General features: G+C 40.6%; 1 protein-coding gene across 4 annotated transcripts in view; it reads left to right on the plus strand.

Moving 5' to 3' along the window:
• The window catches only part of TDRD7 (tudor domain containing 7), a 68,919-nt gene that overhangs the window by 21,991 nt on the left and 28,961 nt on the right, over window positions 1-17,967 (plus strand). For 3 of the 4 annotated variants that reach the window (XM_047700460.1, XM_047700461.1, XM_047700459.1), the window contains 3 exons: window positions 1,869-2,086; window positions 11,109-11,695; window positions 15,347-15,533. In XM_047700460.1, the coding sequence (XP_047556416.1) occupies window positions 1,869-2,086; window positions 11,109-11,695; window positions 15,347-15,533 (992 nt within the window). Of the gene's footprint in view, window positions 1-1,868; window positions 2,087-8,938; window positions 8,960-11,108; window positions 11,696-15,346; window positions 15,534-17,967 lie in introns of those variants that run through there. The other variant, XM_047700462.1, reaches the window with a different exon arrangement.

Genomic DNA, 17,967 nt, shown 5'->3' on the forward strand with positions numbered 1-17,967 from the left:
AGCCTGGAACTGTAAACTGTGTACAATGACCACTAAGCATCTAAGTATGAATATAAATGATTCCTTGGGTTATAAGATCCAAAAGGACTATTATGAAAACAGTTAAGTCAAAGATTCTGAAGATTAAAAATGCACACACTCATTATCTTGTCGTTTCCAACCGAAGTATAAATTCCCTGCTAAAAGATCCACCTGAGAGACACAGCGTTTCGCAATCAGTACTTATGTTGCCTGAAATTTAAGTGTGATTTGAAATGATTTGCTGCTTTAAGTGTGATTCTTACTGAGTCAAATTAATTTTTCCCATAAGAACACATCTCCAGTATTTCTTATGGAGACTAATTGAATATGATTTTTGTTTATATCAATTACTGTTACACATGCATTTTCTGAAACATGGCAACTCAGTAAAGTTGTATACCCTTTAGAGACTGTAAATCTTTTTCAATTAGAATAAGCTTTTTTTCTACAGAACCATGAGGACTTGTTTCAGAACGACTGCAGTTCACCTGGCAGCGGATGTGTACACCCTTATACACAGTCTCTCCTACCTGTAAAACAGATTGCTTCCTTGATTTGTGTAACAAAAGGCACACAAGCTTAGGGGACTCCCAGTGGCCCCCCAGAACACGTGCATTTGCAGAGACTCCCAACTGTGCATCAGTTCTGACATTCTCCCTTTAAAGGAGGTCTGGTTCTCAGAAGCTCATCTTTTCCTTATTCCTGGTCCTTTTGTATCATTATTTGGGGCAAACCTAAATAAATTAGTGATACCTTTAGATGGACTTACTTGTTTGCTGAGCCAAACTAAGTCTTGTGCCTTGTGTTGGATAAGGCAAAGTCAGCATCTAGCCATCCTCAAAGAACAGTTTCGCCTTTGGCTTTCTGGCATCCTCAGAGGCCAGTGTTCCCAAATCAGTCTGTGTATCTCTCTACCTGCCAGTTTAAAATAGAATAAAATTTGCTGAATCCCAGTAGGAAAAAAAGTACAAATATATTAAAGTACAAATATATTTTGCTTGTAGATGGTAATCTTTAATACACTCTAATCTTGTCCCAGTGAAGAGGTTTGGAATGAATTTCATTGTTCTTAAAATACCGGAACTGTCAGCTATAGACATTCAAATTTCTTTATTGTCTTAGGATGTTTTCTCAGGCATTCTAAGTTTTAAATAAAAAATAAGTGTGAGTAAAGAGAGCCAAAACTTTATCTAAAAATCACTTATAAAAGATAAATGATTTGGATTGATGAAATAAAAACAAATTAGTAATACTTATCTGTGAACACTAGAGCTTTTATTTAGTTTATAAGCTGAGGCTAGGATGATTATTGTAGGTGGATCAATTTTTGAACTTCTGTATATTGCTAAATTATTTTTCTCATTAATAGCAGAAAACCTAGACAATTTTTTATTTTCTATAAAATGTTCTTTGACCTTATGATTAAGGCATTATCCTAATGCTTTGTGGAATATAGCTTTAAATTGAGTATTGCATATAATCCAGTATTGTCTTAAGTTTAACCTTTCTTAGTTGCACTTCGGAAATGATTGGTTAAATAATAAAGTTCATTATTTTTTACAAAGCAAGATCATTCTGATGTTTAAATTAAATTAGGAATCACCCTGGTAACATAAAGGAAGCAGGTTCCATCTGTGGGTGACTGTTGAGCCTGCTGGTTGTTTCACGGTTAAAATTTAGAATGAAGCTGTTATAGTCCTGCTTGGCCTAAATCCCGCTTGCTTCTAAGTCCCTTGACCCCCATAAACCTGAAGTGTAACAAAGCCTAATGACACAAATACTAGATAATGTGGATAATCTAAAATGTTAAGCCTTCTGGTTAATTCTGTCATTTTTTTAATTTAAAGATAATTTAAATCAGACTGTTGAAAAACCAAATGTCACGCCTCCTGCCTCTTACACTTATAAAATGGATGAGGTTCAGAACCGCATAAAGGAAATACTAAACAAGCATAACAATGGCATTTGGATATCTAAGCTTCCACATTTTTACAAAGAGTTATATAAAGAAGAACTTAATCAAGGAATTTTACAACAATTTGAACACTGGCCTCATATTTGCACGGTATGTTTTTCCTGTTCCTTCCTTCTGATGCCTTCTTCCTGCCCCACTTTCAGAATTTGAGTTATTAGTCATATCACCTTTACCCTGGGAGCACGAAGCACTTGATTTATTAATATTGCTTCATTAATATTTATCTCTAAGATTAACATATATCAGTTCTTATTTATAGAAGTATGTCAAGATTGAGGGCTACGTGTGTTGTGATTGCTGTTTTTATATATTTTGTCTTAAATTACTTTTAAGTGCATTCAGTATGAATACCATTTTGTATTGACCTGCTTCCAGTAGATATTACTAACTTTGCCATTTTCATAAGTTAAACTTACCGGTAATAAAACTTTATTAGCCTCAAATTTTACATGCTTATTATTTTGGCTATTTATAGAATACCTTATTTTAATTATTAAATTAATACAGAGTTGTGATTTAAAATGTTTATAAAGTTCTTTGGAGGAAAAAAATTGACAAGTGAACTGACATCAATTTCTATACCTGTTTCTACTTGAGAGTCTATTATAATAAAATGATAGATCAGAATAGTTTATTAGAAATCTTAGTTCAGCCAGCAATAGAGACAATTAGATTCTTAAACTAAAGTTACTATGTTTCTTTTTTTTTTTTTAAGATTTTATTTATTTATTTGACAGAGATCACAAGTAGGCAGAGAGAGAGGAAGGGAAGCAGGCTCCCCGCTGAGCAGAGAGCCCAATGCGGGGCTCGATCCCAGGATTCTGGGATCATGACCTGAGCCGAAGGTAGAGGCTTTAACCCACTGAGCCACCCAGGCATCCCAAAAGTTACTATGTTTCTTAATGTTGTCATTTACATAGAATATATTCAATGATGTATAACTATTTTAAAATGGCAAGCTACTTGGGGCTTCTAAGCTTGCAGAATTAAGTATGTATATGATTTTTGTTTGATAGAGGGCTTTCATTTATCTAATCAAATATATATTTTGGGCCCCCAACCTTGTTGGATAAAGCACAGGCCACTCTTTTTCTAAGCACCTGGCCTAAAGACAACATGTATTTGTAACCACTTTTTCCTCCAGGTTTCTGACACCCATTAGATAGAGTCCCAGTCACTTTCCAGGCAAGAGTCATTCCTTCATTCATCCAGACCATTTGTTTATATACCATTTACTGTGCACCTGCAGGAACCAATCACCGCCGTAGATGCCAAGGACCCCTTAGGACCAAGTCACATGTCAGAATACAGAGTGAAAAGTGGGAAAACAAGGAGAAATAGCAAACTCTGGAAATAGGCTTTTGCCCTATAATTTATAGAGGCAAGAACATTTATGGACTATGTTACTCCTGATTTATGTGGAATATAGGGTTTGCTCTTATAATGGGAATTCCTGTTGTTTGCCATTTATTTCATTCCATTTTTACTCCTTCCTAGGGTGAGTTTTCTCCTTGGGTGCAGATTTAGCACCATTGATGTGCCCCCTCAGTGTTCCCTCATCTCGAGGGGACTTTCGATGTTTCACTGGGCTGCTCAGTTTAGAGGTGCAAGGCCTGGAGCCCCTTCTCCAAATGCATAGGGCTCTTTTATTTTTTAAATCTATAGATAGTCATAAACGTACACCATATCTTCAATAAACTTAGAGCCCCTTTTTGTCAGTATACACAGAAAGGTTTGATAATAAAAAAGTTGTCTTTGGAGTAAATTTTTAAAAATTAACTCCACAGATCTTAATGCATTATTGTTTCTGGCTACTTTATTTTATACTCCATGATAACTACTAGTGTCTGTGTAGCTTAATTTATGGCTTTTGGAGAGAAATTTTCATCTTTGCTAACTATCTGTCTGCAAAACTCCAAGATTTCTCTTGCTAGGATTGTAGGCGAGAGAGTATTTCTTTGATGTTTAAAACTTTATCTACAATAAAAGGTTTCTTACTAAATTTCAGGTGCCAAAACAACTGACTTTTTATTTTTTGATTGTTCAAATTCATCTTTGTTGCATGATAATGTTCAGACAGTGAGGGTAGAACGTGAAAAAGACACAGAATATACCTTTCTTATCTATATTCTGTGTCCCTCAACTTTGAGTAGGATTGTTTAGATGCAAACACTATAAATTATTAAGGATGAGAATTTGCTTAGTGTTAAAGCACTGTGTCTAGGATGCCAAAACTGCCAGTCTTTTTGATGTCTATTAATCTTTTCAAAACTGTTTTCTTATAACCTCTGAACATTTTTAACAGTCTGCTGGTAAACGGTTTTAAACAATTACACCATGGTTATTTTTAGACAGTGTTAAACAGTTATACCATAGTTGTTTTCCCTGTCTTCTGACTTCTTGCTTTTCGCCTTCCTGAAAAGCAGAAATGCTGACTGATAGCATGCCCAGAGCTGATGCTATGATAGACGTGTACATTCTCAAATGCAACATAGAAAATTCTGGGTAAGGAAGATTTGGTAGTGTGTATCTCTCTACACAGCTCGTTGTGAAACTGAAGAAGAAACCCAAGTGCAGCACATTTCCCTATTTCTTCTAAAAGATGCTTTCTGTCCCAATCATATAAAACATTCTATATAAAAAAGATTGAAAAATAAAGTTAGGAAAGCAAGATCTCCCATTTATACCTGTATACAATGGATACACCGTATGTACATGACAAACTCAGAGATAGCCACTAATATCAGAATAGTAGTGTTTCCACTAATATCAGAATGGGCAACATGAGCTTCTGGGCCAAAGAGCACCTCTGAATTTTACTTTCATGGAGGTTCTAACCAGCTGTGTGCCATAAACCACTTTACAAGGATGTTGGGTTACCTTTTGATGCAGGTGGAAGGATGCTTTGACTCTGTTGTTCTTAACCTTAATCTCTCCAACAACAAAATGTGGACTGAGTTTTGAAATCTAAAGAGAATATAGTCATGTTCACAGTGATGAGCCTGTTGCATAGGGTTCCTAGACAACTTGTGAGGGAAGTTGGAAATTGTGCGGAAGCTATCCTGGAAAGGCAAAGAGCCCAAGATGGTAGGTCGCTAGACCAAGGATACTGGAGTCTGAGAATTCCCACTCAGTCCTAGGAGGAGGATGGTGACACCTTTTAGCTGTTCTAAAATGCTGGTCTTTTTAATAATGTTCTTAACTGCTGTGTTTAGCTAGGATTTATAAAATGCTTCTATGAGCCAGACACTGCCCTGGGTGCTAAGGATGACAGTAAACAAGACAGACATGGTCCTTGCTTGCCCTTATGGCACTTACTGTCCAAGGGAGAAAATAGACATTGAGCAAATAATGATAAGCCTGTGACTGTACTGAAGGAGAAGTCCAGGGTGTTAGGGAAATGGCCCAACTTAGTATGACGAGTTAAGAAAAACTTCCCGGAGGAGGAGACTGCTACAGTGAAACAATTAAAAAAAAAAAAAAAAAAGGCAAAGGAGGCAGCTGGTGCCAGAGCCCTGAGATGGAATGAAAAGCTTTTTCAGGAAACTGAAAGAAATTCAATAAGGAGAGAATGGCTCAAGATGAAACTCAAAAGGCAAGCAGAGGCTAGAGGCTACCTAGAAACGTCAGTTGGTGGGAACTTGGCAGGGACCCCCCACTGGGAGGTCACCCAGGATCCAGAGCCTCTGGCAGACTTTGCTTTCTAATAAAATTCTAAATCTCATGACAATGACTGTTGGACACCTGAGATTTTGTCGACATTCCCCACTCTGCATTATGGGTGGAGAGAGAGACCTCTCCATTCCCACATGAGCCAGCACGTGTGTATTTATTTAAAGCCTTATTTGCTGCTGCACAGAGAGCTGGGGAGCTTGTCTTAGAGCCACACAGGACCACATGCGCGCAACTGAGAAGAATTCCCACCCCACTTCAGAGACCTGGAGAAGGAGCACAGGGCCACTTCAGGATGGCCGGGGCAACGTTCTGAGTTGCTCAGGAGGCACGCCAGGCCTTAATTATGAATATAACATTTTGTGATGAGAGCATGAATTCTAGAACATAAAATGCAAGTGATGAAAAAACTGTCCATTGGAACGCCTGGGTGGCTCAGTTGGTTAAGCAGCTGCCTTCGGCTCAGGTCATGATCCCAGCGTCCTGGGATTGAGTCCCACATCGGGCTCCTTGCTCGTCAGGGAACCTGCTTCTCCCTCTGCCTCTGCCTGACATTCTGTCTGCCTGTGCTCGCTCTTGCTCTCTGACAAATAAGTAAATAAATAAATCTTTAAAAAAAAAAACAAAAAACTGTCCATTGTACTAATTATTCATGCTTTTACAAAAAGTCATTTACTATTAATCTGCATTTTTGTTAAATGACATTTCCCTACCCCTTAGAAATCACTGTTCTTTACATTGTTGAGTAACTCTACCTCGGACTCTAAAAAATTCTCAAAGTTCTGAATTGCATCAATACAGTAATTTCTGTAATATCATAGGAGGCGACAACAGTTCCACCACTTACAAAGATACATTTTTATATTTTGGGGTGTTCAGGAATTTTTCTTTAATTGTGGTAATTAATAGTTTAAGAAAATAAAGCTACCTGTCAGGCCATGCGAAATGAAGCGATCTTTTTAAAATCCTGGATATTTCTGGGCTAAAACTGACCAACTTGGATTTTCTAAGGAAGTGAACATAAATCAAACAGCATGGATGCATCGTCAGACTTAATAGCATGGATACAATCTAGGCACAACGCCAGGAGAAGCAGCAGTGAAAAGATAAACCGAGGACTTCAAAGTAGAGCCATAATATCTAATCAGAACCTAATTTCTTTTCTAATCTTTCACCAATTAAAAAAACTCAGTGAACACATTGAAACAGTTTTTAAATTTAATTTCCGTGAGCATCGCAATAGAAGAAAGAATAGCACTGTGGCGAAATGAGAACAGAGATGTTGATGTGGACCATGTTGCTGCACTGGGACTTGAAATGGAGCAACTGCCCACAGGGCGCCAGAGCAGGATAGGAGGAGTTTGGGCTTCGGAGTTCCATGTTTGCCCTGCCATTTCTTAGCTGTCTTACTTTCAACATACAAATCATCCTTCCAGGGCCCCACTCTGCTCTAAAATGTGACTCTGTCCATTGCATAAGGTCGCTGGTGTGAAATGGGACAAGCTATAAAAAGCAGCTGCCAGTGCAGCATAGACACGCAGCAGGTATTTAGGGAAAGGGCCGCTCTTTCTTGAGGGGCAGCCCTCAATTAAAGCTTAAATTAAAGCAGGTTAGAACCCACTGGAAACCAGAGACATACCCAGTGAGCTCTACAAAGGAACTGGGCTCAGTGGAGACAGAGGAAAAGCTAATGAAAGAACAAAAGGTTAAACTGAAAAAGATAAGGAGCAGTGGGTGACTGAAGTCAAAGGAATCAAAACTCCAAGATGAGGTGAATTTCTGTTATCCAAGGGGCACCCCCTCCGCTGCCAAAGGTAATGAGAGCATGCCTAGAGTACGTACTGAGCCTAGAAGGCACAGGGGAACCACAGCTGCCAGCCAAGATCATCCCCAAAAGCTCTGCACACATTTAACCAGGAGAAGATGTCATCGTCTTCCTGAAGGAAATGGAGCAAGAGCCTGACCTCCGACACACTGAAGGAAAATGACGTGAGTTCTATCCTAACATAAATAGTTGGCAGTCAATGTCATCAGAAAGTCCTTACTAGGAGAAAGGAGTGAGAGGTGAAAGAGACTGTGAGCCTTAAATTGTATACAGTCCATAGAACTACTCATCCAAGATGGTGGAGAGAGTTTTTGCTGGGCAGAAGGTTTGTAAACACTCAGGGGTTACCCTCTACAAGGCACTTTTTACCTTTATCTTTGAGCAAATCTCTGTGGAAGATGCCACAAACACTGGTGCTTTCTTAAACAGAAGCAACTAAAAATTGTAACTGTTTCTAAATATCTTGGGCTCAGCACCACTAGTACTGGTAAACCGCAGAGCCCGCGGCAGATGTAGGCAGTGTGGAACGTTAGATGGGTGGGTTAGCTCATCTCTATTTTCCTGCATGCAGGATATGCCCCACCCACTGCCCTTATGGGCTATAGCTCCCAACCTATCAGTCTGTTTTCACTGTGACCCCGTGGTGCCACTGAGCACCATATTCTCATCTCTTTCTCAATTGTCTGACTTTTCTAGCACTCCTCAGCTTTAGCACAAAAATACTGAGCTCTTAAGGAGGTCATCAACCAGTCATTCTTTCTTTCTGTGAACTGGCTGATCGTAGAGTATTAGCTTCTGGTCAGTAACTCTTTGATGTTTTCACTGTTGCAAGGTACTCAGGGGTCTTTATTCACTGCTGAAGTTGAGTTTTTAAATTGGTTTCTTTTTGAGTTCAAAACCTTGCTAATGCTTGGATTGCTCAGAAGCAGACCTCCAGGTAAATGTGATTTTACAGTTCTTTCTTGGGTTTGTATTGGATGGTGACCATAAAAATGAAATTTAGGACTTAAAGCTTTGGAGCATCAGGTTGGCTTAGTAGGTTAAGCACTTGCCTTTGGCTTAGGTCATGATCCCAGGGTCCTGGGATCGAGCCCAACGTCATGCTCCCTGCTCAGTGGGAAGCCTGCTTCTCCCTATCCATTGCTTATGCTCTCTTGCATTATCTCTCTTTCTCACTCTCACAAACAATAAATAAATGAAATCTTTTTAAAAAAAAAAAAAAGGAAGAACTTAAAGCTTCAACACAAAGAACCACTACCCAGTGGAAACTACCCAGTGGATGAGACCAATACAACTGTTTCAGAAAACCTTTTAATTGGACAATACTGATTCTATTATAGAATCCCAGAGAAAATTCTGATTCCATGAGAGACAGTAAGTTTACCTCAGTGCCTCATGCTGCAGAGTTAGCAGATGAGCCTTCCATAGACTCAAAGGATTTGGGCTTCAGGAATTTAAGTTTACACGTAAAATTAGAAAGGAAGAAGTAAAGACTTCTGGAATTAAGAAGAAGAAAGTTTCTAGGTGTGTAGGATAAAGACATTTGTATGAACAAATGGGGCTCCTGAAGAAATCGATGTTTGAAATCCTTGGGCCTCTCATATATCAAACCTAATATGTCTACTATAAACAAAAAGTCCCAGAGGGGTGTGAGAGAAGTATTTCACTGCAGTCCCAAGTGAGGCAGAAATGAAACTAAATATAATGAACTTATGGGGATAAAAAGTTTAAGGCATATTAGATACCAGAATCTTCTGATGAGTGCCAAAGGAGGTGGTTTAAACTCCATGGAATAGGGAGTTAATCTTCTCTGTTACCTACCTGTCTCTCCTGTTGGGGGTGAGGTTGAGGTGGAGTGAGTAAAGATGTAGAGTTCCAGGTCATGCCACTTCCCAGGTAGCTTTTTGAGTGGATATCCAAAGCCAAAGAGGGGGGGATGTAGAGCCAACAAAACAAAGAAAATATGGAGGAAAAGGGTAGGTTTTGACCTTGAATCTTGTCCTACAGAACAGAAGGCCCATGACTCCCTCCTCAGGTATGTATTTGGATCAGGAAGACTGAAGAAGGTGTAAAGAAGTTATCTCCTAAGAGATAACTGAAATGATGAGCTGCTGATTATCATACCAAATATATAATAAAAGCCACATTTCAAGTGGCTGTTGACTTACCTTGGTCATTCTTGAAGGCTAGAGGAAAGCTTTCTACTTGGGGGATGCAGCAGGAGATCACATGACAATCTGGTTGGATGTACCAGAGCACAATGAATAATGGACACCACACTGTTACCCATATTATAGCAGTTCCTTATCTTTGGGGAGATTGTTGTAAGCTGGGGATACAGTAGTGGGTATCTTTTGTAAGCCTATTTACTAGATAGTTAAGGAGAGACAAAGACATATTTTGTGGAAGATAGGTTGCAATCACTGTAGAATGCCTGAGAAAAACAAATTTTCATGAAAATCTTAAAGTTTCAGTTGAAAAAAATTACATCCGTTTTATGTTTTTTAACTTGGGAGTGCTAACTTCAGTCTAATCAAGTCGAGAATCTTTTTTAAAATAAAAGGCCAGGTAGTAAATGTTTTCAGTTTTGAGGGCCAACAGCTGTCATTGTTACCCACCATTTGGCACAGCTGCTTGACTCCGCTCTTGAAGTGCAAAAGCAGCCAAACACAACACCTACACAAATGGGCACGGCTGTGTCCCAACAAATCTTTATGAACACTGGATTTCATACCATCTTCACATCACGAAATAATTCTTTTGTTTTTCTTCAACCATTTAAAAAGATAAAAATCGTGTTCGCTCACAGGCAAGGCCAGAGCAGGTGACGAGCTGCACTGGGCTGCAGCTTGTAGTTTGCGGACCCCTGGTCCAATAACCTATAGGCTTAAAACTTGGGGAAAATGGTGCCATACATCAGTTTCTCTTTCTTATACGAGATGCCATCAAGCCATGCCTCTCAGAAATGTTAAACAGATCAAATTAGAGATTGGATGATGTACAAATGCTATAGGCATTTTCATCTCTTGTTCTTTGGAGGGTCAGTTTTCAGCTAACTTTCTACTTTAGTGGTTGTAAAAACTGCACCTTCTCTCTGGAAAGTCTTTTTCTAAGTAATGGAAAGTTAAGGGTTTTCTCAGGACACTACAAGAAGAAGAAAAACAGCTGGTGCTTCCATTTTGTCTAAATATTTCCTAGCTCTCTTCCCAACAGTTTATTCCTGACATTCTGATACATTTCATAGCTTCATCCTACCTTATATTCAGTCTGTTTTTGTAAGCTGTTGCTTTGGATCTGACAGAGAACTCAATGAGATGTGTCATTTGTAGGGCTGAAACTATCAGGATTTCGTAGGGTTGTTGGAGATCAGATGCCTCATAAGCGAAATTAATGCTATTCTATTTCCCTGTTTATTTCTGAAATGTGGCTCATGATGTTATTTGTAGATGAAGGAAATGCATTAAGTCTTCGTAGTTGAAAAGAGTAAAGTGTACACTTTGTATTCTCTTCATTAATTTGAAAACAGTGTTGTTCTTATTTAAAATGCATTAATATGTTTTCAGGTTGTTTATAGCCATTGAGATATCTGTCATTTGCTTTACTTAAAAATTTCAGGTGGAAAAACCTTGCAGTGGTGGTCAAGATTTACTTCTTTATCCAGCTAAGAGAAAGCAGCTTTTGAGAAGTGAACTGGATGGTGAAAAAGTGCCTCCATCCCCACTACCTGCCCCAAAACAAATACCACCATTAAAAGAGTGTCCAACAGTTATGCCAGGAGACTTGAAAGAGAAAGTTGCAGAGCTTCTGGCAAAATACTCAAGTGGTCTTTGGGCCAGTGCACTCCCCAAAGCCTTTGCGGACATGTACAAAGTGAAATTCCCTGAGGATGCCTTAAAAAATCTTGCCTCGTTTTCTGATGTATGCACCATAGACTACATTTCTGGAAATCCCCAGAAGGCCATTCTCTATGCTAAACTTCCATTGCCCACTGACAAAATCCTGAAGGATGCAGGGCAAGCACATGGAGATTATGATATCAAGTCTATGATTGAACAAGAGTATTTGCAGATAGAAGAAAACATTGCCAAAAGTGCGGATACCTTTGTGGAGAATATAGCAGTTCCTCCGTTAATCATTCCGACTGAGGCGTCCCCATCAGTATTGGTGGTTGAACTGAGCAACACAAACGAAGTGGTTATCAGGTGAGTTTTATTTTCTAATTCTTTAGGACCCTGGTATACTACTGTCGCTTGGCTATTCTTCCCATGGATGCTGGGAGTTGAGGAAGAATAGTATATTCTTAGTTGTGCAGAGTTATAATGAAGTATAATAATAATTCTTGTTTTCATATTTTGTACATTTCTCTCAACTACTGGAACTTCTTGTGTTTGTATCTCTTAGATTAATTTTTATTTCTTCCTCATTATAACTATATATGTACATTTGTCTCTCCCAGTAGGTGTTGAGCATCTTGAAATCAAAGCACTTTAAAAAATCAGTCTCTGCATATATTCTTAATATTTGTTATATTTTAAAAAATATACATCTGTTCTTGTGAAAAAAGATAACTAACAGTTTTAAAAATTGGAGTGATGGGGCGCCTGGGTGGCTCAGTGGGTTAAAGCCTCTGTCTTCGGCTCAGGTCATGATCCCAGGGTCCTGGGATCAGAGCCCCGAATCGGGCTCTCTGCTCAGCGGGGAGCCTGCTTTCCCTCCTCTCTCTCTCTCTGCCTGCCTCTCTGCCTACTTGTGATCTCTGTCTGTCAAATAAATTTAAAAAAAAAATCTTAAAAAAAAAACTTAGTTAAAAATTGGAGTGATAGTATGTTCTGAATGTGAAACAGAATCTATGTTGAAAGCATAATGATAACTATGTATGTCAGAAGCAATACCTGATCCATAGAAAAAGTAAGTCCCTCAGTAGATAGGTAAGACTATTAAATCTGGGACTATGTAGCATTTCACAAAATTCAGAATACCTAAGCACTGCCTACCTAGTATAATACATCCGATTAGCCCTTGGAGCCAAAGCTACTCTGCTTACTTACTCGGACCTTTTGATAACAGTCATTGTCAAAGTGGCTGGTGATCATTGGAATTACGAAAAAATGGTCCAGAACCAGGCACTTGATGTGGACTTTTGGAGAAAATATAGACTACATAGAAGATATTGAAAGACTATAATTTGGAGTTTCTGACTCAGGATCAAGAATGGGAAGTGTATAGCAGATCTCTAGAGGCACCTGCCGGAGTGTGCTTGTGGACAGAAAAGGAAAAGGCTGAATCAGAATAGTATCCAGCCTTCTTCAACCAAAGCATCCATATGGTTTGGGCTGTTACTCCTCCAGAGACTCATAGCTAAACTGGGAATGCCTAAAGAAAGACCACAAAAAATTGTCCAATTCCTTAAGTGAAAGAATAGATAAAAATTATAAAGTTCTTTCATTTGAACGTACAGAAGCTTTGGAGAAGCCTTGTTTGCTACAGAGGTAGGAAATGAGTAAAGCTTTTCTTCTAAGATGCGGTATGACCTGAAGATGTAAATGGGTTGTTGAGGGTTAGGGATCCCACTGTGGCTCACTAATAAATTGATGTAGAGGAAGGATGCTGAGGAGCACATGCTACCTTCTACCATTTAGCATTAGAAGGAAATCTAAATCAGCCTCCTTGGCAAGATCCTTTGGTGTCTGTTACTATTAGCTGCTGGTTCTGTTGTCAGACCATGCACCCGCCACTGGGCTAGACAGATCATGGGATTTCTGGTGTTCCTACCAAGGGCTGGCAGGAATCTGGATCAGGTCCAGGACTTTAGTGAAAGGGTTTAATCTCCTTCAGGATGATTAGATCCAGGTCCTCAGATTGTTTAGATCTCCTTCTCCAGTATAAATCTGAGTCCTGGAGTCAGTATTCTGCCTGTTCAGCACAGTGGCTGGCAACCAGCAAGCACAAAGGGTGATGTGTGCTGTTAGGTTGACCCTAGGTCATTGGCATCCCCCACCCCAGTCCCAAAGACTTAGTAGATTCCAGCTGGGTTGAGCCCTATTCTGTATTTACATCTTCACCCAGGCAGGCAATAGGTTCTAGAAACTGGGCCTGTGACTCATAAAGGGTCTGAGAAGGTGTTGTAGCGAATCCTCAGATCAAGTACGGGAATCCCTTGTCTCTGATTTCAAAAATTACTTTGTAAAGTTTTTGTACTTAACAGCATAACTGAATTGGCCTACCTGTCATTCTTTCCCACTTGCTTAGGTAATTTGGGGACAAGGTAGGACCTCATTCTTGCTACTACCCACCATTCTTGCCACAACTGTACTATCAACCCCACACAAGCCGTGTGGCCAGTCTATTCTACTGCTTGCCGGAGAGCACATTTCATGCTGCTTCAGTCCGCCCCCGTCCTCCCTTACAGGTGCCCGTGCTGAGCAGACTGCCAAGTCACAGGCTGCTGCACAGGCCTTGGCCCACTGGGCTCCCAGGGATGTAGCAGCACTAAAAGGAGGCCCGGGAGAGTCAGGGTCCCGGGAGATAGGCTCTTAGGCAGAGCTGCGGACCCCCCGGGGGACTTCGGAGGCAAGCCTGCACCTGCACTCCAGCAGCACCTTCACATTAGCAGAGCTCAGTCACCTGAACCCATAGAGTGTGACAAAGCTTCTTTGGCCTCTAGAATAAGTGATGTCCATGTAATATTTGGTTTTAAAGTAGCCATTGCCTCAAAAGAGGCATTCTTTCTATTTTGTGTAGGATTATTTAAAGCTTTTTCTCCTCAAGTAACAAATAGCTTGAATAGGATGTCTTCTGTCCTGTTGATAGTTACCAAAAACGCATGAGAACATTCCCAGAGGAATAGTTTCTTAAAGGTCTGTGGGACCATTTGGGGCATTGGTAAAACCTAGAAGAGTGCAGAGGGTGGTGTGCTCGTGGCACGTCCCCATCTCAGTGGTCAGCATAGCTCCCAGCCGAGCCCGCTCCTGCTGCAGGCATCGAGCTTGGTTTGCTGGAGTCTACATCCTGGAAGGAGGCCTTTGGTGGACTTATCCCTGAGATGATGGTCAAGAAAACAACAGCCTATTTGTGAGAGAAAGGGAAATAATGTGTTTTGATAACATAAACTTGGACAAGGTGACAGCAGTTTCAGCAGCAGAAAATTATAGAAGGGGATAGGCCATATCCTAAAAAAGACTTCTCAGAAAGGGTATAATTTAAGAGAGATATAGCTAGAAGATATCATCTCTTTAAGGATATCAAAACTCAACATTTTGTGATAATTTGCTCAAATTTGTTCAATAAGCGGGGGCGGGGGGAGAGGTTGTCACATGGTCGTCTTTAGTGTGTTTAAGGCTTTGTTTTTCTCTATTAAAATTTAATTTGTTTTCAGAGCTCGAGCTTTGTTCAAACCCAGCCTCAGGGCAAAGCTGTCAACTAGATTCTCTTCTCAGTAATCTACAAAGACTTCCAGCAGCCTTAGTCAGAATCTTAAATCTACTCTTGCTAATGTGGCCTGCACTGGCATCTCCATTTTCCACCGTGTATCCTTTCTTTCCTTCCCTTGAATCTTTTCTCAGCCTCGTCCTCCCTGTAGTTTCCCTGACTGCTTACTGTGACATCCTCTAGCTATCTGGACTGCTGCCACGTGTTTACCCTGCTGTGTTCGACCTGGTCTTGTTTTGCATGAACTCCACAATATTACAGTCTCCTTTATCAAGATGGAAATGTTTACTAAATATATGTTCTCTTACCTGTTGGTGTAAGCCAGGTCTGAGACTGGAACCAGAGATGGCTGTGGAAAACACAGAGAAACATTAATGAATTCCTATGGTTGCTTCATTGTGTGTTCTTTCCTTTAAATAATTCAGGTATGTGGGCAAAGACTATTCTGCTGCTCAGGAATTAATGGAAGATGAGATGAAGGAGTATTACAGTAAGAACCCTAAGGTCACGCCAGTCCAGACCGTGCATGTAGGGCAGCTACTGGCGGTAAATGCTGAGGAGGATGCTTGGTTACGGGCACAGATCATCTCAATGGAAGAGAACAAAATAAAGGCAAGCATTGTTTACTTTGTCATAGTGTTATGAAGACAAACACATTATTTTTCAAATGTAAGTGTTCCTTCTAATATTGTGTCCTTTGTAACTGCATGTAGTTTTTTCCCAGTTGACAAGATAATATCTGTAAAAGATTATCTCTGTCAGCTTTTAAGTCAGTGGTAGTCATATTATCTCAGAGTTTTAGTTTAAAAAATAGTCTTTTCCATGGCACTATTCAAAATCTGTGATATAATCAGGAAAAGGCCTTTATTTTTATTCTCAGGAGATATACAATAAACACGATCAGAGCTCTGTGGGCTGCCTATCCAGGTCAGCACTCTGGAGTCAGGGAAGCATACAGATCAGAGCACATGACATTCTTCCTCTCCCCTCTTCTGCAGCCGGGGGAGGAGAACCATGAACAGGGCTCGGGTCATGCCCCAGGAGCTGTCCATGTGTAGCCTTCTTGGTCCTCTTGGAGAGGTCAGAGGGCTCTTTTGCCAATCTCTTCTTTCAGCAGGCCCCAAGACTTCCAGACTTGGCCATGTTCCTGGTGGTCAGCCTCTGCCGCATGACCTCTTTTCTTAGCCTCAGTGCAGACTGAACAGGAGAACTCGCTCACTCTCAAGGCGCTGTTTTGTCTAGGTTTTGTAAGCAGGGAAATACACTTCTATTTCTGCAGTCTCTGTTCCATAATTTGAAACATATTTATTGGGGTGATGTCAGTCTCTGGAAAATAACCCGTTTTGTGTCCCAGAGTGCAAATACTACTTGCTGAACCTGGGCCTAGGTCCATCAGATACTCTCCCCCGAAACCCCTGACCCCAAGAACAGTGTCAGGAGGTTCAGAAAGAGACACTTGCTGTTTCTTGCCCAAATGGTTCCATAGCAGAGGCCCTGACCCTTCCAGAGGCAAGCTCACCCAAACCACCTAGCCATCCTTAGTCATTCACAGAGAGATTTAGGAAATTCCTTAACTAAATCTACAAAGCTCCAACTTTTAAGCAATTGACCTGACTTTAAAAATCTGATAATTAGAATAGTTTGCCAGTTTCTTATAAAGCTAAACTTACCATATGACCCTAAGTATTTACACAAGAGAAGTAAAAACATAGGTCCACAAAAAGGCTTGTACACATGTTTATAGCAGCTTTATTATTAATAGTCCCAAACTGGAAACAACCCAGATATTTTACCAGTCGGTGAATGTATAAGGAAATTGTAGTTTATTCATATAACAAAATACTAGTTGACAATAAAAAGGAATGAATTACTGAAAACAGTCACATGGATAAAACTCACAGACTGTTCAAGTGAGAGAAGCCAGATACAAAAGACTTATCCTGTATGATTCCAGGTAAATGATGTCTAAGAATAGGTAAAATTCGTCTGTAGTGATAGGAGTCAGATCAGTGGTTGCCTGGGACAGGAGGTGGAGGGCGTTTAATTGGAAAGGGGTAAAGGAGAACTTTTTGGAGTGGTGGATATGGTCTGTATCCTGATTATGGTGTTATATGATTTATATGGGTACATTATATGGGTACATACATTTGTCAAAATCCATCAAACTATATGCTTTAAATGGACATTTTTCATTCAATATAAATTATATGTAGATAAAGTTTGAAAAAAAAATCTGTTAGAAGCTAAGGACCAAACATAGAACTGGACTAGTGGAGACCACAGTGTGATTAGCAGCTTGGGCCCTAGTCTTGTTTCTGCCTGTGAATGTCCTGTGCCCTTGCTCAAGTCCTTCCATTCCCTTCTCTGCATCTCAAATGCCCTTCCCTGGGTGAAAACGCTCCGATCAAGAGACCCTATCTTCACCGGAGCTGCCTCTGGAAAAGAAGACCTTTCACACATCTTAAGAATGGCTAAAGAAGAAGTAAAAACCAGGAGGGCAGGGTCATGAAAGCCAGAAGAAGCAAGTGTCTGGTGGGGAGGGAGTGCGCGCCATAGCATGGGTGCTGAGAGTGTTGGAGTGGAGGGGTATCTCCTATGTTGTACAGTCCTAAGCCCTCACACAGCAGGGGTTGGAGTGATTCTGGCCCGAGCTTGTTCCCCACAGCCCATGAAGCAGACAGACATGCAGTTCTCCCTTTATCTGGAGACCCCAGCTACTTAGCCAGTCTTACTCCTCTCGAGCTGTGCCATGCCCGACAGCGAGTACAGGGAGGGATCCTTGCTTTCCACTTGTCAGATTGCTGGTGAGTATGGGAAACAGGAGGATGAAGTCATGCCCTGACGCGGTGCCCTCTGGTGCTGACCCAGACCGGCTGCTTCTCTCTCACAGGGCACGGTGAGATCTGCGGCCACTGGATGGTGCCAGAGAACCAGGAATCGCCTGGGGCTGGATGCCAGGACTGTGAGCCTGCTTGTGCGGATCCCAGGGCATTAGGGAGAGAAATCCCACTCAGTCCTCACAGAGCAAAGGACCCAGAGCAGGGTG

The sequence above is a fragment of the Lutra lutra genome, chromosome 13 (assembly GCF_902655055.1).
Source record: "Lutra lutra chromosome 13, mLutLut1.2, whole genome shotgun sequence".
NCBI classification, from domain to species: domain Eukaryota; kingdom Metazoa; phylum Chordata; class Mammalia; order Carnivora; family Mustelidae; genus Lutra; species Lutra lutra.